We start from the raw sequence: 23388 nt of genomic DNA, 5'->3' as shown, positions 1-23388 counted from the left end.
AAAAGCTTTTTGGAGATTGTTCAGTAAAAAGCCATGCTCCAAAGAATCAAAACACCAAGGCATGAAGACACAAAACCGTTTCTGTACATTGTTTCTAACCTTTGTGGCATCTCGGAAAATGCAAAAGGACCCCCATTCACTTATAGTATTTAGCCTAGTTTACTCCATTGCTGCAACACTGCTTATGTGTGGTTGTATTCTGCTGTATTCAGGCTTAAGTAAATGTTCTTGTGTGGCAGCACATCTACTGTATTATTCAGTGGAATGCCTGTAATGTACCACATTCTAAAAACACTAATTGGCCATATTTATATTCAACACATAAGTCTCTTAAAACTGTTCAATCCACGTTTTGTATTCAGATATGCAAGACATTGTTTCATTTAACTTATTTATGTATTAAAAATAAATGTTGTTACTAGGATTACATATTGTTTCTGTTAAAGAAACAGTAGCTTGTTAAAAATGCAGGTACAGTAGGTATTAGTGATAAAAGAAGAAAATAGAATTAAAACAAGTATATTTGGAGACCGATATTCTCGTGTATCTTGCCCAGTGTTTCTGAAAACTGCATTACCATGTAAAATCGACTAAAAAGGCATTACTATTAAAAGTAAAGCTTAAATGTCAATATGTACAGTACCTTCATGAGGCAGGAGCCAGGAACTACTAGAATAAAGACAAAGTGCTTGTGACTTAGTAATAGAACAGGTTTCCTCTTGACTACTCAGAGAACCGCCCTCAACCTCCAAGGCCGGAAAGCGGGGGACTTGCCCCAAGGGGAAACTAAGGAAGGATAGGAGAACAAACCAAGGCTGACGCTCCAAGGCCGTAAGGAGATCCTCGCGAGCTGTAAGAGCCACCTTCGATAAGTTGAGTCAAATGACTAGCTCGAAAGTTCGGAGCAAGCTTTACTCTCCAAAAGGCGAGACTGGCACGGGTGCAAATGAAATGGACTGAGCAGAAGAAAACAAAATACAGTTAAAGTTAATTGGCCGGGGGTCCCCTCTGGCCAGCGGGAACCTTCCTCTAAGGTCGGGAAGTAAGCTTCATTTGCCCCCAGAAGAGGACTCCGGGCTCCCCGCTACTATGCCACCAATGCAAAGAAGAGAGAAAATTGTTAGTTGGAAATGAAAGTTAGTGATTAATTATATATTATATTAGCCTTAAATATATATATATATATATATATATATATATATATATATATATATATATATATATATATATATATATATATATATATATATATATTAATATAATAATCTAACTGCTCAGCAGAGTGGAACCTGGCGGAGTAATGGCCTCCAATCCGGGCATGCTATCTATACTTTGTTGAGCAGAAATAATATCAGGGAGAGCAGAGCTCTTTCCACTAAAAAGGAAGACCAATGCGCCATTTTTTAAATTAAAGACTGGTTGATTTTAGCTTTACCTGCTGATGTTGCTGCGGAATGCTGATGTTTCTATACGGAATGAATAGGGGGAATACAGTTGGGGAGGAAGACCAGCTTTAGAAATGAGTGAGGAAAGATGAGCAGAAAACCAGCTTATTGTTATAATAGAATTGTTAATAAAGAGAGGATTGGATGGGTTAGAGGGGTTGCAACAGGAAAGATGGGAAAATGAGATAAAGACGAATAAGGGAAAAGAGTTTCCACAGCTGAATGAATTGCCCCTGTCCTAGTTGATCTGTTTCAGAGATGCGAAGGAAAATAAGATAGTGAGTTGGGAATGTGAGAGAAGTTGAAGGAACGGAGGCCCATAGATGGAAAACTTGAGGGGTAGGGGACACCTAGCTCAGAACAGTGAAGAAAACCAAAGAGTGCAGAGGGATTCCATGACTAGATTGTCAAAAGGAGAAAAACAACCTTGGCAGAAAATTGAGATGAGGCGATAGACAATATCTGAATTCATTGGGAGTCGGGAGGGAGAGGTTGGATGAAAACTTTTTGCCATTCCCTTAAATAGAAGGTGAACTGCAGGGGCAGAAGAAAGAGGAGGACAGGAAATGCATGCTAGGCGATAATGGTTGAATAATTTTGATAGTTCCCAGGGAGAGATGCAGCTTGGCGTTTGCATAAATAAGAAAAGAAAGAATGAAATCCTGGTTGAAGAGAGAAGGGGAGATGTGATGTCACTTGCAGAAGGCTGTGAAAGTGGACTTGCTGTTTGAATAAGAAGAGCGAGGGCATCACCATATAATCTTCAGCTGAAAACAGAAGATTGCAAATAGATGTATTTAGTTGGAAATCTGATCGCTGAGTGGAGGAATGGGTAGAGGGAAAGGTTGAGCTGAAGGAACCAGTTGTCTGAAATGAGCAATCTGTAAACTAGAAAAAAAGCAACACAGTGTTATTGTTATTACCTGGAAGGTGTTATGCTTTCAAAATAAAATTATTCACAACTGAAATCCAGACTAGCTGGCAAAGAAGTTACTACTTTTTTAGTAGATTGATTAATCAATCAATGGGTCTGTTATGAATGATGAATGCATTTATATAAGAGGGCATGATAAACATGAAAACATCGCCATATAAACTGCATATATGTAAAAAGCGGCATCCTCTGGAACTGCAGAATAAAGAATTGAAATTATTGCACAACTGTCTGCCGCCAGAATATCTGATGGGTCTTCCATGGGAAACTTTGCTTGTTGAAAAAGCAGGCGGAGCTGAAGAATGACTAGGTGAAACTGCAGGCGCATGATTCTTGAAGAAAGGAGTGTTGTTGGGAGCAGAGGAAGAATAATTTGAGGCTGATGAGGAGGCTGAAGAGGAGGCTGCTTTTGGACACAGAGAGGTAGAATGGCCAGTGGAAGCACAAACCACAAGCCTTAGCACGGATACCACTGAAGAATCTATTAAACAGATCATGATCAGGTTGAGACCAGCCAATCAGAGTACTGTCCAATGCTAACATAGAAGCTGCTTTGGCTGAAAAGGCTTCATGGTACTGATAAAAAAAAAACAGTACTGTCATATCTGACAGAGAGATCAGCAATGTTAATAAATAAGAGTCCAATTCCTGTCGTCGGTGAGTGTAAACTTCACAAAGGACATTGAGAAATCACAGAAAAAGAAAGTAGGAATTCTCCAAGAGTAAGATTTTTACTCAGCCGTGGATCCCGTAATTTAAAAGTATTGGACAAATCTCCACAGTGGACTACCGTGTGAGCCAGAAATTCTGCAGTTGTGGTAAGTATTGAAACTAAATTAACGTCTTTACCGTCGATGATATGCAACTCAGTTGAGGAGAGAGGGAGTGGCAGTGAACTGCTGAAGCAGAAGAGGCACTAGAGGCATTTGCTAGAGTGAAGTCTGGCAGCTCGAGAGAAGGTGTGGGCGTGGCTGAAGCAGCGGGAGAGGCAAGTGCTGCTGCTGGTGTCCCCAATGAGGCTGAAATGGCTGCTGGTTCCAAGCGAGTGATTCTGTTATCAAGCGCATCAAGGCGAGCAGGTACTGTAGAAATGGAGGTGGAAAGAGGATGAATGAGTTGCTTGATGTCGTTAAAAATCTGAAAATGTAAATCGGAGGAAGGATCAGATGAAATTGAGAGCTGAGGGGTTGTGGCTGAATCAGAAGTGAATGGAGCCTGTACTGCAGGGCCAGATCGTGAACTGACAAGTTTGGATCTCTGCTGTGAATTTTGAAGGGGAAAAACAGGGTTGGCTGATATGGAATTGCAGTATGAAATAAATAAAGCAGCCCGATTGCTTCCTACTTCAATGGGCAATCCTTTTTTAAACAGAGCTTTAAGGAATTTCCAATCATTGTAAAAAAGTTGCGCTGGAGAATCATCCTGGGGTCTAATGTGTTTAGAACGACGAAGATGAATGGCAGCTGGCAAAGCTGGATGAACAGAGGTTGAAGCAGCAGCACTGTCAGATGGAGGAGACAGTTTTTTTGGTGGATTACTTGTAGAAGGAAAACCGCCTGAATCAGATGAAAACAAAATCTGCCACAGATCAGTAGTCATTTTATCCTGATTGAAATAAAGGTTTGTTTTAACGTTGGTTCTGTAAGACTGTGTGGTAACCGCAAACTGAAAAGCAAGACGAGATTTAGGAAGCTGACTACGGTTTAAATAGGGTGACTGACAGGTAATTAAAGGTTGACTGACAGATAATTTAGCAGGATGACACAGGGGAGGAGTCCCATCTCCAGCCCTACGAAATACACAAGGTTCTACTAATAAAGTGTGCAAAACAGTGCTGAATTAATAATTAATAATTAATATATATTAAACAAAATAGTTGTTACTTACAGTATTTACTTTAATGTCATGATGTTCTAATGACTCAGAAACAACACTTTTCACATGACCAATAATGAATAAAAATATAAAGAAAACTAGACAACCCACCAAATCAAGTCAACAAAAGCTTTGGATTACAATGACTGAACTCTTAGGAATTCCTGATTTCCATTCTGTTTATTTGCATTTACACTGTAATTAGAAACACCTCAATGAATGACCTAATCTACACTTCAAAGAAAGAAAAGAATGGTCATTCAGCAAAGTAAACAAAACAACCCTCAATTAAAATGCAAGTAATACTACTATGCGTCATATTCTGTCTGTGGCCCTACCTTACATTTTCAATTACTAATAAATATAACCCATTGTCACATAGACAATTGCTATTGACACAATATTTTCTTTTCTGTGCATGTAACCTATTTCCCAAGTGTTTCAAATCAACAAACACTATATATCTCTTGTCATTTTTTTATAACAGCATAGAAACTGCTCTTCATACTGGAATATAGTATTAAGTTACTGTCCAGTTTATTTGAAAAAATATACCTTGTTGTACTTCACACTTAATATTAATGTGCTATATTTTTCTATTATACCTCCTGTGGAAGGCTGGCTATATCAGTGTCATGAAATATTATTTTCTAAAAGGCTGTGTGAAAAATGTGAAAATATGGCCCTGTCCACAATATGCCTTGAAACCATATTAGCTGCCTTTAACCTGGCTTTAAAGTGCTAAATACGGTTTGCTTCCACACTACGCAGCGTTTAATACCGTACTCGAGACCACCTCAGGGGGTAGTCTCGAGTCTGGATCTAAATAGATCTCATCAGGTAGTGCGGTTTATCAGAAGTGTGGATGCTGTAATACCATTCTACATTTTTTTTTGTATCCTGCAATATCCCCAAATTCTTTGTGGTGTGTTTGGTGAAATACTCAGAACAGGCACCTGAAGGACTTGCTATCAGTGTACACACACTAGGTATTCATTTTTATGCTTAAAAAAAAAATCTAGCAGGACATCTCTGTTAAACTAGTGGGGAAAATTTAAATTAGGCGACTGCAAAAATGAAATGCGAGTTAAAAGTAGGATCGGGGATGAACAATTCACGTAATTTGTCAGCTCTGTTTGGCAAGATATGAAAGTTAAAACAAAGATTGTTTTGTAATGAACAGCTTTTTTCTGAGTTTAATTATGAAACAGAATCAGCTCAATTTGTTTAAAGAGACTTCACCTGATTAAAAATAAAACCTGTGTGTGTGTGTGTGTGTGTGTGTGTGTGTGTGTGTGCATACGTTTTATTTATTGGGGCATAACACATTATTTTAAAATAAAATACGATGCATGGTGGGCCACTACTGTATTAATTTTCACTGTTCATTGTGCTGCTAGGAACTGCAGCCTTTTTGTAACTATTTTAATAGTGTGTGGACATATTAAGCCCATGTAAACATGAAACAGTACATCAGTGTGGAAGCTTTGAGCTGTAAGGCAGTGCGTGATATCAAAACATATAAGAAACACTAGATTACCATAATCAAAATTTTAACTAAGCTACTGAGCTGCACATAGACATCCCTGCTTACTGGTCTGGACTGTTGCCAGATGCTGTAAATTAAGAACCTCCTAAATTAGGTTTTGTAATAATCTGCTGAAAGTGTGACAAAATTGAATTCCGTTTATGGGACATTAATAACTAGGCCACTTGACCCAAGCTTCATCCTAGCAGCCTGTCTTTGGTTTCATTGACTTCCTCCCAGTGGGCCAGTCTCTATGAAGATAAAGTGTGCGCTTGGTCTCCAAAGGCAGAGCTACTTGCACAGCTCCTTTAGTCACAGGTCTGCCTAGTGTCTCCAGCTACTGTAGCAAATTCCTTCAGCAGCTCCAGCCAACTTGGCAGAGGAGCTCAAACCTGTGTTCAGCGCCGAGGAAATTTCCTTCATCTGCAAGTAAATCTTTTTCTAAATGGAAATCTTCCTGCCTCTATTTAAGCATGCTCTTCTTGTCTCCTGTGTGTTTGTGCAACTGAACTTCAAGCTGATTTTTATAATGGATTTTGTCTTCCTCTATTTATTTTTTAAAAAATAACCACCCTCTGTGTATACCTGAATGATCTTTAATAAATGCACTCCCCATGTCAGGGAAAGGAAACAGATTTTCCAAAGGGAATTCAGCAGGGCTACTTGGGATCAGTGGCCCTTGTCCTCTTCTTCTTTGATAAGTACTGTCCACAGAAGAGACAGGACCCCTATTTTACACGAGAACAATGGAAACCTCCAAAGTATGTCCTGTTTTTTTTTTTTTTTTTTTTTCCTGGGTTAAAATGTGAATCTTTGAAATTAAGTTTATATTCATCATTACATAATGACATACTGGTTTAAGTTAATGTATTGGTATACAGTAGCTGTGTGTAGCACAATGTAGTCTTCTTTGAGTGGACGCATGTTTCAAAAGAGAAATTGTTAGGATTTCAAAACACATCAAAAGTGAAAAGAACATCAATGACAGGGGAAATATGGAAAAAACAGAACTAAAATTGCAACAACATTTTTTTTTAAAAACATCAGGGTCACCATTTTCCTTTTTTTGTTGTAATTCATAACAATGTTAATGTGTATTTTCTATCTTTTTTTTTTCCTTGTAGTATTGCTAGAAATACCCCCAGGTACTCTGATGATATTTTGAATACTGTATAGTTACACTCTGAAAAGATTCATTAAAATACTATAACCAGGAAAGACTGCATGTATTCTATGTACATGTTTGATAACTTGTTGAACTTTGAAAACTTTGAAAACAAAACTTCACAAAGTTCAAGTGTATGTATTTTTAACCAGTTGAAGCCTTCTGCTTTTGATCAAAGAAAACCCTCAGTTAAGACTGTCAGTCAGAAAGGGTAACACTATTTCACGTGCCTCCATCAGACGGAATTCTCAGTATGCGACTGGATAATGTTATTGGCTGATCGATACCAGAGAAATCCTTCCTTACACAAACTGTCTGCAGCAGGTCAGGATTATGAAATTGTCCTAATCTCTGACAGACAATGTCCTTAGTACAGTTTACGCAGTAAAATGGTTTTATTATTATTGCTAGTCACTTAAAAAACATGACTTATCTGCTCTCTGTCACATAACACCTTCAGGGTAGACTGTGTGCAGTAACATAATATTGTTTGCCTGGTCTCCATACGAGGAAATCGAATCTAGAGCGGGTCTCGATGTCTTCCCACCAGCAGGCAGAGGGTACCTGATACTAAAACAGACTTTAATATGATTCATTTTTTTTAATTATACTGTACTGTTCCATTGTTTCCTTTGGTAGCCAGACACCATTTGCCTGGAACACCTACACACTTTCGAAAAGGTCCTCTTCAGATTTAATGAGAAGCCGCTTTTAATCTTGGATGTAGGATCCTTTCGCTACTGTTGGCTACTTCCTCCACAAAGACTGCCTCAGCCTTTCAGTAATGCTGGGTCATCGGTTCAAGACTTTTCTGTTTGATACTATAGTTTACTTTATTATAATTATCAGCTGGTATAATATGCAGCATTTTAGTTTTATGCTATGTTTTTGTGATTTCTAATATTAAATCAATGTCAATGTTATTTACATTTTTGCCAGTTACCTTTATCACAGTTTTTTTTTTTTTTTTAAATATTATTATTTGGTACTTCTTTAAATGGATAACTCTCATTATAAATGTAGTCTCAGCCACATACTCTTAAGAATGATCTTTCTTAATGGTGTTTGAACTCGATCAGTAGTTTGATAGTAGGTGAACCTCAAATAAAAATATAAATTATAGAACCTTTGCAATTAAGCTGAGTCATCTACCATATTTAAAAGGTACAATTAAAAAGGGTATAATTGTTTTAACTAATTTGCATAGCAGTTTTCAAAGTGTCCTTTTTTGGTCATGACCTCCTAGTGTCTGATTGGTCAGTGGAATGTCCCCCTCACTGAAATCCCTTCATTGATTGGAACACCCCCACAGATCCTCAGGATAATAACTGCTATGGGGATAGTCTCCTTTTTAACCAGTGTACAATTACTACCAAAATTAAACAACCAAAAAAAAAAAAAACACTTGATTAAATTGAAGTGCTGCGTGACATTTAGTGAATAGGCCTACTGATTGCATGTGCGTGGTTCCTTCAATTCTGCATCCCACAACAAAAGGAGCATAAAATGTGACATTACCGAGAATCAGAGTTGGCTTGCTTCTTAACAAGCAGTGAACTTTACAGAATAATACAAATGCTTTCAAGAAAGAGCAAACAGCAGGATAGCTAGTTTTCTCCAATCGTTTTGGCCTGATTACCTACTGCCTGAGCTGCAGTTTGCATAATTAAACTTCCCAGATCATTTATTATGATTTTTTTTTTATCCTTTTCTAATTAACTTTCCTTCTGCTCCAGTAAAATGTTCTGTACAATCTATTCCTGCTCTGTGGGGTATTTTCTTTTGGTAATTTTAACAACATAGCAATTATAGATTATTTCCTTCTATTGCAATTTATCCATCTTACTTAGAAATCTACCTGTGGCTAATAATGGAGCGAAAATAATTTTGACTCCAATAAAAGTATCATTAAAAAAAGCCAACTGATGCAAGACTGAAAAGTTGGCTCTTGTGGAAGTATGTAGATGCAGTGATTTACAGATAATCTTTAACACTAAACTTCTTGTTTTTGTCAAACTCAATAAAAAGACTAGATAATGCTGGATTGCTTTAGGTGTGTGTGGAATGACACCATATTTGCTAACTATAGTAGCTACAGTAAAAATAAAAAAGCTGAATATTTTGCCAAACAGGAGACAAGCAGACATTAGGTCTGTCACTTAAACTGCCCTGCCTGAAAGAACACACCCACAATAAATTTACCAAGCACACAAAGTTGCAGTTTAAACAGAACTGCAGTGTGAAAACTTAGAATGGTCATTGGTAAATGCAACTAAAACCACACGACAGTCTGCAAATCCATGTGGCCACTCTGTGTCAAAAACCTTCCATGTCTGGAGGGCAGCACAGAAAACAGCCCCTACTAAAGAGCGCTGTTGTCAGAGGAGGTTGCTAATTTGGCTCATTGAACCAGCAAGCTCGGGATCATTACCCAGGACATGCCATTGAACAATTGTTTACATACAGTTTCTTACTTAGTCTAATATAATAATGGGCCAGCATATGCATTAAACCCTTCATAAGTTTTATTTGAAATGGTTAATATGATACTGTTTGTATTTGCTGATTTAGTCTGGCTCATGACTTTTAGTCCGTACTCCTAGATATAAAAATGTATGTCTCTGCTTTTGTTGAACATGGTTATAGAAGATCCATAATTTTGGTACAATGTAATAATCCAGTCCGGGATCTTAATGAGCAATCACTGGAACTTTGCAGGAGTTAAGATCAACAGGACCCAGTTCACACACCAAAGATAACCAAGCTCACAATTGTACGTTTGTCCCAGGGGTGAAAGGCTAATGTTCTCACCACTTCTTAATTACATTCACTAAATAACGGTAAAACCCCTAACTCATACAGGAGCTTTCTGCTTGAACAGACACTGTTTAATTACACAAATTTAATATCTTCATACCGTTTGTATTGCAAACGTGTTTGTCTCGTAATGCATGAGACTGAGTTCAATCTTGTGTCCAGAAACAGAAATAATGTGCCTGCCTTCAACTCCAGCATCACTTTACATGGAATGTGAAAAAGCCTTGGCTGTCCTCGGTGAAGTTTGGAAACGTACAGCTTAAAACTTTTTATAGGACAATTTTCAAAATCTGTGAATACGTTTGTATATCATTGGGACTGTCTTAAGACCACCTTGGTGATTTTTGGTCTGTAATGCTGATGTCTGAGTGACATATTCATTGCCAGTGCCCTCGGTAAGTACAATAAAGTTATTTTTATAGAGATTAGCTGTATTTTCGTTTCCACGTCTACGAAAGAAAAACTGTATTTGAACCATACTTTAAGAGCAAGTTAGTAGATGTTTTTTCACTCAGTTCTAGACGTATACAGTCTCTGCAGGTCTGTTCTTGGAATCAGTTTTTTATGATTCACATCATTTAAGCCACGACAAGCTGCATGTTTAGTATGTAGATTTAGGTGTTTGTTTGCCTGACAGAATTCCGAATCTTTAGCTGTATCAATATTTTTATTCCAGGGGTGTTGCTGAAGGTAACGGTTAATCCAGTGCTCGAGTCATTGCCCCCCCCCCCCCCCCCCCCCCCCAAAAAAAAAAAACAAACAAGTGGTGGAACACACTATTAATTCAACAACAGTTAAAATGTAATGTATTAATGAGCGTTCAATGTTTACAAAAACAGCAATACACATACGTATACATTGCACTCTAAAGGTTTATTTAAAATTGTGTATTTTTCTGATAGCCCCAAACCTGAGTGTTACACTGTATATAACGTCACTCTGCAAAGCATATCTGACATGGGTCATTTAGAGTAAGATACTGATTTAACATCTAATCCACAGGATGGAGCACAAGGAGGCTAAATGACTTGTTCAGGGTCACACAGTGAGTCAGCCAGAGGTGGGATTTGAACTGGGGACCTTATTGTTACAAGCCCACTAATTCATCTGGCATCTTATGCATGACTTATAGCATAAGACTAGTGGTGTTGTGGTCAATGAAAAAAAGTCAGTAATGCCCCTGTGGTGGAGTTGAACAACTAGATTGAATAGATACATTGTTACTGGACCTCTGTCAACCAGAGCCCCTCCACATAGTTATTTCCCTTCTCAGGTGCTGGTCATGTCTGAACACTCACAGACCCGACAAAGCACTTCATGTGAACAGTTCTGTGAGCCTCCTTTCAGGGGCTAGGAGGAATGTTACTAGCACCACCCTGCAGGTCCAGTGTGCCTTTCAACAGAACATTAACAAAACATAAACAACCAATCACAGAACACTCACACACAAACAGAACACGCAGCTATTAGTCTCCTGCACAGTAACACAACACAGATGCTCACCATTAAAATATCCTGTATTTAACCCGAGATTTGCATATCACAGGAGAGTAGAAATGAGTAAACTCTGTATCCTATATGAGAAGTAGGCAAACGCTATATTGCCCAAATTAAAAATGAGTAAACGCCGCATATAAACCTGCATATATCCCCGAATACACCACTGCATAAGACGATAAAGAAGCTTATCATAAAACATAATTCTATTAACACACTTAAATTAATATACAAGAAAAGCATGTAATTTTTTTAAATACTGAATTTTTACCATCAGTTTCTTAAGGTGGAATTTCGTGAGGCAGACAGACTCGGACACATTCAGCTTGTTCGAAGTGGAAATGGTACAGGTTTACAAATTTATTTCCATTTCTTTTCTCGCATCATGGCTGACAGAGATTTGGGGATCCTGTTTGTGCATTGTGATGATTTTTTTTTTTTTTTTTTTTTTTTTTTTTCCAGTCAGAATAATAATCTATAACATTAATATTGTGGATCAAATATATAAACACATCTTGCTATACAGTACAGACTATCGTAAATCGAGGCTACGTTTATTGCATTTTGGCAGTACTGCATATTCAGTTGTAACTTATCTATTATAATACAGGGAATTAGTAGTACAGCTATGGCCAAAAGTTTTGCATCTCCCTATATAATAAATCATTTTGATTCAGAGTCGAATGAAGCCTGCTGAATAATGCTACGTTAACATATGGAATTACATACCGCTTTGTATTTTTCCATACTTAATGAAAAACTGACAATGACATTTCGAAATCCAACATGAAATGCTGTACTGTACTATAATTATGGCTTCTGGTATACTTTTGCGATATCGTTATGTAGTTTATTTAATTACATGATGTTAAATAAAATATCGAAATTAAAATCTATTATTTGTTTTGTTTAATTATGGCTCAATCAACAAAAATAAATATGCAGGTGAAACAACTGTACCTGTGGCGCTCTGCCATGTTTCACCCTGTGGAACTACTTCTCAAGCAGACCGGGCTGTTGGACGAACGGTTTCGCCAAATTGGTCTGGTCGGTCTCATGAAATTACACTTTTAGGATCACATAATCTGAACATTGACCTATTGCCAGAGTGCTCGCTCTGCGCCCCGCCTCCAGACAGACTATCTATCAGCTGTCATATACGAATTTGTATTTTCATAGATAGTCCACCAATACTGCGTTGCTCCGATTTCTTTTTGTAATCCCTGTATATTTTTATGTCTAGTTATTAAAGTGGGTCCAGGAGAAAAAAAGAAATGGACGGTACTGGGCCCCCCAAACAGTTGCATTCCGTTTATTGCCTGACTGCGGCCCAGTGTATTACTTCCATTTCAATTAAGAATATATCGTAAATATTTTTGAAAACTTGACTTGCTTTTTGACATTTTTCGCATAAAAAGGTGCACGCCATTTTAATTTGTGCTGGGTGGGGGTGGGGGGGTCACTGGTCTCAAATGCACCAGCAGTACACAAACCCGTTGCAGTGAAAGGGCCCGTTCTTGTTGCTAGGGAGTGACATCCCTGTGCCTGTTGCTACACTGCTACCTGCTACAACTGAACACCTCGTCAGCTAAATAAAAAAAAAAATTAAATTAAAAAAAAAAAAACGTTTCAGTAATCAGCGAGTCAACATTGCCCTGAACATGGATAACTTTGTTGTAAGCAAAAGAAAATACAAACGTGAAAATGAAACGACACATCAGCCATCTGTAAAAAAGAAAACTGCAGTTTTTTAAATCGTAACTCTTTCAGTCTAACTTTTCGAAAGATTTTCTAATGTCACCCTCTACAAATAATAGTATATAATATATATATATATATATATATATATATATATATATATATATATATATATATATATATATATATATATATATATATATATAAGGAAATAACAGCTGGAAAGGTCACATTTAGTTTTATGGGTGCAATCAATAACCACTCTGTCAAACCCACAGGCCAGTTGACCTTTAATCACTTACAGCTCTAACCTTGTCCATTTCTGTTTGATAAGGGAAGCGCAAATGCTTTTGTAGATATAAGACAAAAAATCAGCAGTGAATGCTTCTGAATTCAAAGATGTGGCTGTAAATTTTGAATAATCTCCTTTGTTATTGGCTTGATAAAATCATAACCATTAAATTACTCCTCTGGAAATTTATGAAGCACATCTGTCTCGGAGCCGCTGAAATAGAGGACTAGTATTAACTAAGAATAAACAAATAAATCCAAGCATGGCTACTACTGCTACCCATACTGAGCCAAACAATTTATAATGTTTTGGCACATACTGTAGATATAAAACAGGCTTCATTTTATTCGGCTGCTGCTATACTGAAAGCTTCACTTCTTTTTACACTTTGTTAAAAAGGGAAGCCTTGCCTGGCCAACAAAACGGCTAAAAGTAACATTAGGGACGAGTAAATATTTCCCCCCTGTGCCTCTCAAAAGTCTACACTCCCATCAAGAAACAGTCGCTGAAGTTTCATTGCAGGGATGCAGTAGCTGGTCCTATTGTATATTCTATATGATCTCAGGCACAGAAAACGCCCTCCCGCCACGGATGCCATAGAAAGGAACCCCAGTGAGTCCACCGCAAACCCCCCCCCCCACCTCCCTTTCTTCCCCATCGACCACTACAGCCTCTCGTTGCCCCGAATGGGCTTTGAACTGATGGCCATCTGGCACAAAAAGTTCCTCTCAAACCAATTTTGCTCAGATGCGACGCAGAGTTTAGGGAGAAGTGACCAAACAGAGCCTAACAAAAAGGTTAGTGTGTCTGGGCACAATCAGCACATGAGTAACTCTCTTTGTAATGTCCTTTAAACCACTTCACAGAGGGCCTGAAGACGTCCAGAAAAGAAGGCAGGCTTAGATGGCCGAAAGAAAGAGGACTCCAAGGGGCTGGTAGGCTCTTGTCTAAATTGGAAACAAATGTTCTTTAATACAGCCATGAACATTTACAAAGAGCCTCGATAGCCATGCAGTCGGTAGCGACGGCAGACTATTCTTAGTATCTGACCACACACGGCTGTTAAAATTGAATTAAAAAAAAATTGACTGCTGCATGATGTTTCCTACATATTTTCCGTTCAAAGTAATATAATCACAAATGTTTCTACCATTTGATAATGAGAAATTTTTTGAGTACCTTCAGAGTTGTGCCGTAACGAGTAGGGACCAGGCCCTCTTACTTCTTTTAAGGGTTTCCTCACTTCTGTCTTATTCTCACCAGGGATGCTAGAAATCTAATCTATTTGCTGTTGGAGGATTTTCTATCTTACCAGATATTTCTGTATTATGATCTCAGTACTGACTGACGGTTGTTCTACGGTAGCTAGATAAAACATAGACAATCCATTCAACAGCATGTGATAATAACAGCGTTCCTGTAACTGTTACGTTTGTATGATTTCATACCAGTTTCTCAGTGATATTAATTTGTATGAAAAATATTCACTCAGTCATGCTGAAAACAAAAAAGTTATTCAACTTTCAACACTATATAAATTATTCTTCCTTATCATATATTCATCATTTGCAGATATTAAGTTGATAAATTACAATAAAATGACTTTTCTAATGTAAGAAGCTTTTAATCTATTTAAACTCTTGGTCGCAGCATCTTTGTTAATCAGATCACCACAGGGAAAAAGATTAAGGAAAAGTATTGTTATTTTACATCTCATTGAGCAAGCCAATTTTATAAGCATTTTTTATTTTATTGCATTATAGTGTGAATCAATGCAGAAACATAGCTAATAGGAACTGCCAGTCTTCTACAGTACAATGCAGTCTCTTTATGCACTTGACAATCCACATTTATTTTAAATTATTTAAAGAGCAAAACTCATTTTCAATTGTGTTAATATAGGAGACTTTTATTTTTTGCCAGTTCATTTTTTGATTCTACAAAAACTGGTGCAAACATGGCACTGTAGTTAACTGTTAATGAATCTAATTGTGAAAGTGCTAAACCATTTTGTGATCACATGTCTAAAAATACTATGATCCACAAGTCAAGATCAAAAGCTTTATAGGAAGCCCAGAAACCTGAGGCCATCAAGTTACCCATGTCAAACTTCAAGGACAAATAATTCAGATAGTTTACTTGTGCACAGCAAAGAGAAATGGTCTGACATTCAGACTAATGTGGAACAGTTAGTTCAATTGTGCATAGTCAGTAGTTGAGAACTGGCCTTCCATGAAGTAATTGCTTTATGCTTTTATTTCAACATAAGTACATTGAAATAGTGTGTCTGTCATATCCAAAATGTCTGTAGAAAATGGTAGAATTCAGTTATTAATACCAGTTACTTTTCTACAGTCTATTAAAACTGTGTTGATTTTTTTTTTCTAACACTAGAATAAATGACATGTATTGTTATTACAATATTGCTTCATGTTTGATGCTTAATGTATGCAGTGGCCACTAATTTGTTTGGTTCATCTCACGTTACCCTACAATAAGCAATAAATTGTAAATAAGCATGTGGAGCCAGGAAAAAAGAAAGGGTAATAACATATTAAAAAGTTAATGAATTGAAAAACAAATGCAGTTGCTGCTGAAGGATGATATTTAATTACATCATTTAATTTTTTTAATGATCCCCTGTGAAATTTTAAGGATCTGGATGCTATTGAATTGTTGTTAGAGTTGTGCTGGGTTTACAAGGTACTATTTCCTACACAGTCTGTGGTAGCGTAGATAGAAATACTTGAATAGTATATTTCTGATAACTATGACATGTTTTTTTTTTCTACTTTTAATGCACATTTCTGCTTATATCACTTTTTTGTTTCTGGTGGTGACATTTCTCATAAATCAAAATGCCTTGTCTTCGTTCTTTCAACCTTGGGGGGGGGGGGTGACACTGTAATGCCCTTGATCATTTCAAAAGATCGCTTGTTTGTCATTCTTGCAGTTTTATGCACATGATGCAAATGTCTGAATATGTACTCCTACTGAAAAGTAACAGTAATAACTAAGTGGGCTTCATATCAACTGTAATAGACTGATCTCTCTGTCTTTTTAATCCTATGATTACATTTTAATTAAGGGACAGTCATCCTTATACCAAAAAAAAGTTTGCATTAAATAACTGCCCGCAGTTTTTTTGCATACCGGCAGTATTTTTATCTCTTTAAAGAAACAGTTCTTTAAAAAAGAGAATAAAACCAATAAACCCCCCTTTAAAACAAGAGGCCAAAGATTGGCTGGGCCTGGAGAATGAACTGCCTCCTAATCTCTCCTGGAAGTTCACATTGATACTTCTTGTGCTACCCCTGCTTTGTGGAGAGCTATACAGTATCCAGTATCCAGTATGTCAATTACTAAGCTTTCATGAACAGTAAAATTCATTAGAAAAAAAAAAAAAAACATCAAACAAAAAACAATCAATAACACCAAATCAAATCTATCATACAAAGTCCCCTATTTCCAGTGATGCAGGTAGGCATACTGGGTAGTTTGCCTCTTATACCTGTAAGTGAGTGTCTGGAATAAGGTGGCCTCAATTTAGCCCCCAGCGTGCACAACTGGCAGCCTCTTTTTTTGGAGGGATAACGTACAGAATAACAGAGAGTTTTCAGGTTATAGCTCATAAAGTTAGGAATTATGGGAAGTTATGTTGTCTACTGGCACTGTGGAAGCCTGTAGTGATTGTCCCAATTTTTTTTTGTTTTTTAGAACTGAATTCACCAGCACCAAAACACCAAAAAAAATAACATGATGGTACTGTGCAAACTTTCAGCACTAAATTTACAACTAGATGAAGTCATGTTACATTCAAGCGTTGAATTTGCAGAAGATAATAGAGGACAAACAATAATTAAGTTCTACATCATCTTAAGGGTAACACACATAATCTGGCATATCAAATTCTGGCACAGTGTGAACATCGAAGTTTTTTTTTTTGTTGTTGTTCATACTCTCAGGGGTGTGCAGTTTTTTTTTTTTTTTTTTTTTTTTGTCCAAGGGACAAAATGCTAGAAATATCTACTTGTCCTTCTTAAAAATCTACCTGCCCCCAATTCAGTTTTCAGAAACTTGCATGACTCTCTAGAAATATACCCAGAGTGTTTTTCTAGCAACAGAAAGAGCATAGGAATAATTAATAATTTAAAAATATTTGTCCAACAGACAAAGTATAACGGCAAAACGTGTTGCCCATCATGTAAATCTTGTTGTGCCGGTCGTCAAGCAATCTGAATTGCACCTTTTTAAGTCTGATTCATTCAGCTCATATAAAATGCTCACATGAAAACTGGGTTTTCCTGTTAAAAGTGTCTTTCTTGCTTCTAATCAGAAGCAGCTGTGGTGTGGAACCTGGTTAATTTCTCTTTACACGTACTAATAGCATAAATGGTTCTCCAGTAACTGAACCACACAAATAGCTTAATCGAAGCTGTCATTTATTAAGTAGGTGCAAAATTGTGTTGACTTGTGGTATATTCTTTTGGTAATTTCCAGACTTCAGTTATTTTATTGGGGGATTCAGCATGTCAAGGGACCCCAAAATCAAAGCTAAAAAATGAAATTAGAAAGCTCAGCTAAGCTCAACTAAAAAAGTAAAAACCTACTTTTGAGTTTGCTCAATCCTGAGTACGTATTCAGTGTTGAATTGACTGTGTCCAGAACATTTTATAATGTGTTTAGTGCATTTGGAGCATTTAAAAAAGTGATACTGCAGTAACTTTTTTTTTTTTTTTTCACTGATTTTAAAAACAATGTTCAAGAAGTGCTTTATAAATAAAACTCCATCCCATGCTATATCATCCATTAAAGCACATCTGGTTAATTTAATCTTGTTAAATTAATCAACAAATATTTCATTTAGTGCATGTACTGCCACTCCCTATACATGCCTTTCTGGGGTTTAAAAGCACACACATCATGGAAAATATTACTTGACTCTTGTTTTTTTTTTTTTTTTTTTTTTTTTTTTTTGTAAAGGAAAGAAATACCTGTTGTTTAAAAAAAAAAAAAAAAAAAACAACAACAACAACTCTGATATAGTTTGTTTCTCATTTTGTAACATTAACATGAAATTTTATAAGATGGGAGAAAACCTTATCATTTAAGGACTGGACTAAACATGTGTAATATGGCAAAATATTTGCTTATCAACATGAGAACAGCTATTTTCAGACTGGCTGTAAACCCTGGGTAATTCCACTGCATTATCAATGTGCTCTTGATTAAAACATGTAGGTCCTCCAGAAAAAAAGTTAGATTCCCACCCTGCCCTTCATATTCTACTTCCATCTTCAGGTGCGATTTTGTGAGACCTACTGATAATCATCTTTGTGAAAAGGCCATTTACGTGGGACCCTTTAGGAACGTTTCGAGTTCCAGCTACAAATAAGCAGATATAAGGAGGTATATATTTGCCACCTGAAGTAAATAGAATCTGAAATAAAAGTGACAAATTGAAACCGAGCATAAATGGCAAATTATCATTTTGAGCACCTTGTTTCGCTTTTATTAACCAACCAACCGCTGTCCCATGTTAAGAAGTCTTTCCCAACTGGCATCTTATTTTGAACAAGAATTGATGATGCAAGTTAACTTACTGTATGTAATGTCATGACTATTCTTTAATGCCAAGTCTCCAGTGGCATATTAATATATAATATATATATATATATATATATATATATATATATATATAACACTTCCTGGATAAATAAAGGTAAAAAATTACACATTTGTAATATAAATGTAATTTAAATACTGCTAGAAACTGAATGAGATCAAAACTATTTCAGATTGATGGAGGAATCTGTTAGGCATATACAAAAAATAGACATAGCCATTAATATTGAAGCAATTTAGGCATGGTCAAAGCTTTCAAAAGCTTAATTTTATACAAAAAACAATCATTTTGGCTGTTTTATGCAAAAATAATAATTTTTCGCTACTGCTTTGGTTTTGCATGGGTTCAACAAGTGAAAGTGGGAGCTACAAAGAGATGGTGTTTATATTTGGGAAAGTGTAATTGTTACAGGTCAGGTTTGGGGCAGTCTGGCAGGGCAAAGCCTGGCATTATTCACCCATCCCATGCTGTACAATAACAACAGACAATCCTGGTCTGACTTCACAGTGTGTTAATTAACCACCACAGAGTCAATTTTTTTTTCAAGAAAACAGCCAAGTCTGAACTACTTGTTCATATGACCTATTATTTAATGTAACAGAAAACCCAGTCTACTGAGATTTGGCGTTTTTGATGTTCTCACAGTTTTGATTTGGTCCAGGTTAAAATAAATGGAGACAGACAGACAAACTTACAGAATATTTTTCAAAGTCCTGTAATGGTATTGGTGTTTTGAATAGCACTGGCATTCAGTTAATCAGTTAACACTAGTATACTAACAGACCAATAGCGATAGCGCCTCAGATTATATTACCTGACCGTCTCACATGGCACTCTTTCAGTGATTTATACTTCAAAGTAATTATAGAAATGTTAGTAACCGTGTAATTACAGAATGTATGCTTATACCATCATATTACAATATAGTGGAAAACAGTTCCCAATGCAATGAATAAAAGTCAAAATTTGAAACATTATTTGACAGACACAGTTCCAGTTCTATCTTAAATATTACTGGGGATTTGCTAAAGTACATTACTGTAATGTACTGTATCGACAGCAGGACTTTGGATTGTGGTGCTACTGCAACATTTTTCCTTATACTATTAAATTCTCTGCCACTTTTTAAATGTTTACAACTCACCCACGTCTGCACTCCTTAAAACAGCATAAGACTCTTTTAATTGGTTTGTTTGTTTATTTGTTTTACTTGTATGTGTGTTTGCAATTTCGGAATACATCCCCTTAATTGAATCCTGTGTTTGTTTTCTGCGCCCCGTGACGCTCATTAAAAAAAGATGTGCCGTTTCAGTGAGACTTTCATAGTGCATTAAGTTTAAAATCAACCAGATAAACAATGTACAGTAAACGGGTATCAATTTACAATAATCATCCATTCATATGAATAAGGGTTGGAATAAGACTTGAATAACAGTGAAATGCATTACAAATGAATGCCCACCTTATTAGAATAGGATCTAATTGCAACTCTGCACTTTGTCCAGGTTAATAAACTATTAGCTGCTTGACATATAAAGGCTCTGTAGAAGCAACAGAATATTACAGCCACAGACCTAACCGATGGAAAGAAAAAAAAAAAACAGCAGCAGAATTCATACAGGAAGCTACAGAGCAGCTCATCCCACTTTCCTTGGCCAAAAAGTTCATAGAGCTGCTATGTTTAGCTGTTAAATAGTACACTTTCTATTGAGAATGGTGGTGATTCATACAGCTGTCTGCTGTTCATGCTTCCTCCAAACTCTTAACAGCCAACATGAGACATCATGAATGCTATAATAGCAGTGTTCTGTACCCTCTCTCTCACTCCCTCGCTCTCTTGATTCTCCCTGTTATTTATTTCACCTTTCATTTATTTCAGCAACCATCAGTTTGCAGCTTCTCCTTGAGTATACCCTTAGCTAGGCTTGTTATGCATGTTAGTTTTAACACAAGATGGAAGCTGAACATTCTGGCCTCACCAGAATGGCATTCCTACCTGTCAACAACAACATATTCTACAACTCCGGGTTTCAAAGTGCCCCATGCTGCTACACAGTCATGTAATATACTGCACAAGGAAAAAAAATATTGATAAACATAAACGTTTATTTTGTGTATATAAACACACATACAAATACATGGTGGCACATATCCAGGTTTGGTACATGCATGGCCATAGACAGTGTTTGTTTACAAAGTAATTCAAAGAAAATGCATGCATTTTCCAGCTTCAATAAGTATGTAATTAACGAAGGATCGTACCTAAACACCTCAAGTTTTCTTTGCAGATCATACTGTTCTGTTTAAAAACACTTTACCAACTGTATCCTGGAAACACAGTACTTATGCAGTAATAGCGGGATTTGATTGTTTTTTAAAATGTTATTTAGTCTCATTGTTTAGTCTTATTATAAAATCAAAGCAAAAAATGGCGGTGGGGATTAAAATTAACTACTTCGCTGATTCAATTCCTATATAATGCAAACAGCCACTTTGTTAATACGATGTACTTTGCAGGTTTTTTATTTATTTATTTTTTTTAAAATTCTCCAAACTTCTTTTTTTCCCTTTGATCACACCTACAGCTAAACAAGGGTAGAGGAATATGCATGGTGCTTTGAGTCTGCGACAGTTCACTGTGCACTCCATCACTGTCAGGACAAGAAGCCCATACGATGGCACTGTTTTTGATAAATATCTGTCTCACTAGATGAACAGTATAATACGAGGCTCTAGTGGCTGTAAAGTAGTAAAGCACAAGTACAAATGCAAGTCTAACAACAGTGGCTGATACATTCTGAATGTTTTTTTTAAACAGAATTTAGAATCTGATGTATCCACCTGCGATGACGCCTTGCTATCTTGTACCGTGCATAGGTCTCGGTTGAAAACTGTTTCTTACCTGCTGGACAACTGCATTCAGGCGGCGCTTCGCGTGCAATCCTGATTTTTGCCAAATGTTCGTATGATCTCTGTAGAATAATAATATACTGTAATTGGATTTAAATCAGTCAGGTTTTTTTTTTTTTTTTTTTTTTTTTCTGCACCAGAAGTGGAAACAGAGTTTAAAAAAATAAACACATGTGTTATTCCTGCGTCTATGAAATCTAACAGTTGTTGTAAGCCTATTTTTATATAACAAACAGTTACATGTAATTATATTACCACGAACGAATAAACATTCATTAGTAAAAACAGGCAACCACAACAGTGTACATATTCCATACACATGTTTAACCTTGGAAATAATGATTTCGTACCTGCGCCAGAAGTTCATCCACTCTTTCTTGCACCATAGAATTGAGCTGATCCACTGAAAAGGCTGGCGCTCGATGGTGGTCGTACAACTCTCCTTGTCCAGTTTCTAACGCGTAAACCCTATCTTGGAACTCTGAGGTTCTTACACTGAGAAGTATACAGTATGCTACACACAGAAGAGAAAACATACATGACAGGACATTGGGGAAAGTCCTGCTGCAGCAGCGCTGTGCATTTGAACCAGCTTTACTCTCCATATCTTCACTACGTCTTGGGTCGTCTTTTTTAGCTGCTGCCGTCATGTTATATTTCAATAATATAGCACCAAATTTGAAATACTTAACATAAAACACCGTTGTTTTTTTTTTTCAACAGGCCAACTGATAAATATTAGATTTTGCCAGACACGACATTTACGCGTTGGAAATATAAATTAACAAAACTATGTTTAAGAAAAAAAAAAAGATCCAATTCCAAATGTAAAACGCCGCGTGGAATGACCCACGCGAGTTTCCAGTTATCAGAGTAAATGTTATTTAAAACCTGTCACCGGGGACCTGGTCTGCAGAACCCTGCTGATCGAACTTGTTGCACCGTTCTCTGACAAGCCTCCCCCACCTGATTCCAAAATAACAAGCACCGAACAGAATGCTGTGCAAATGAAAGACCTGGAGCTATTACTATTAGGTGAATAGAACACAAACACAGCAGTGCCAATCTTGTACAGTAACTGTACTGATGAACACTGTCCCCACAACCCACAGTAAATACTGCAGCACGCCTTCAAGTCCCCTCTGGTCACTGTCTCATTAACATAATTTATTATAGTCTGCACCTCGTGCACTTCTGGTTCTCTGTCTATTACCATAAAATAAATCCATATGCATGAGAGGCGTGTCGTCAGGGTGCCTGTGAACAGAGTTGGAGAGCGGCTTTTTTAACGTTGTACAAGCAATTAAAAAAAAAAAATAAAATAAAAAATTGGAAGGGAGCTGAAGTGAGTTAGAGCGTTGTCTCTAATACTAATAATATATTGTGGCAATGCAATATCATAGCTACATTATTATTATTATTATTATTATTATTATTATTATTGAAAGGTTTGGTCCTTGACGTGTGCTTCTGGCACCACAGTTTAGTTAGCAGTAATCTCCCTTTCTTTTAAGTTATTTCGTAACTACTGTATTTGATGAATGACTGATGAATTGGTAAATCAGGTTTGCCATTATGAACTGGTGGTTGCTTCTGAATGC

At 36.7% G+C, this 23388-nt stretch overlaps 1 protein-coding gene across 4 annotated transcripts in view; it reads right to left on the bottom strand.

The window, feature by feature from the left end:
• The window catches only part of LOC121296449 (collagen alpha-1(XXV) chain-like), a 182027-nt gene extending 159146 nt beyond the window's left edge, over window positions 1–22881 (bottom strand). For all 4 annotated transcript variants that reach the window (XM_041222048.1, XM_041222057.1, XM_041222040.1 and 1 more), the window contains exons 1-2: window positions 22138–22881; window positions 21780–21849 (exon numbers count right to left, since the gene is read on the bottom strand). In XM_041222048.1, the coding sequence (XP_041077982.1) occupies window positions 21780–21849; window positions 22138–22437 (370 nt within the window). In that variant the 5' untranslated portion in view covers window positions 22438–22881. The remainder of the gene's footprint in view (window positions 1–21779; window positions 21850–22137) is intronic.
• Between the last annotated feature and the right edge of the window lie 507 nt (window positions 22882–23388).

This window comes from Polyodon spathula, chromosome 2, assembly GCF_017654505.1.
Source record: "Polyodon spathula isolate WHYD16114869_AA chromosome 2, ASM1765450v1, whole genome shotgun sequence".
NCBI classification, from domain to species: domain Eukaryota; kingdom Metazoa; phylum Chordata; class Actinopteri; order Acipenseriformes; family Polyodontidae; genus Polyodon; species Polyodon spathula.
Note: the sequence above shows the minus strand (reverse complement) of the source record. Positions and strands in the feature narration are given on the sequence as shown.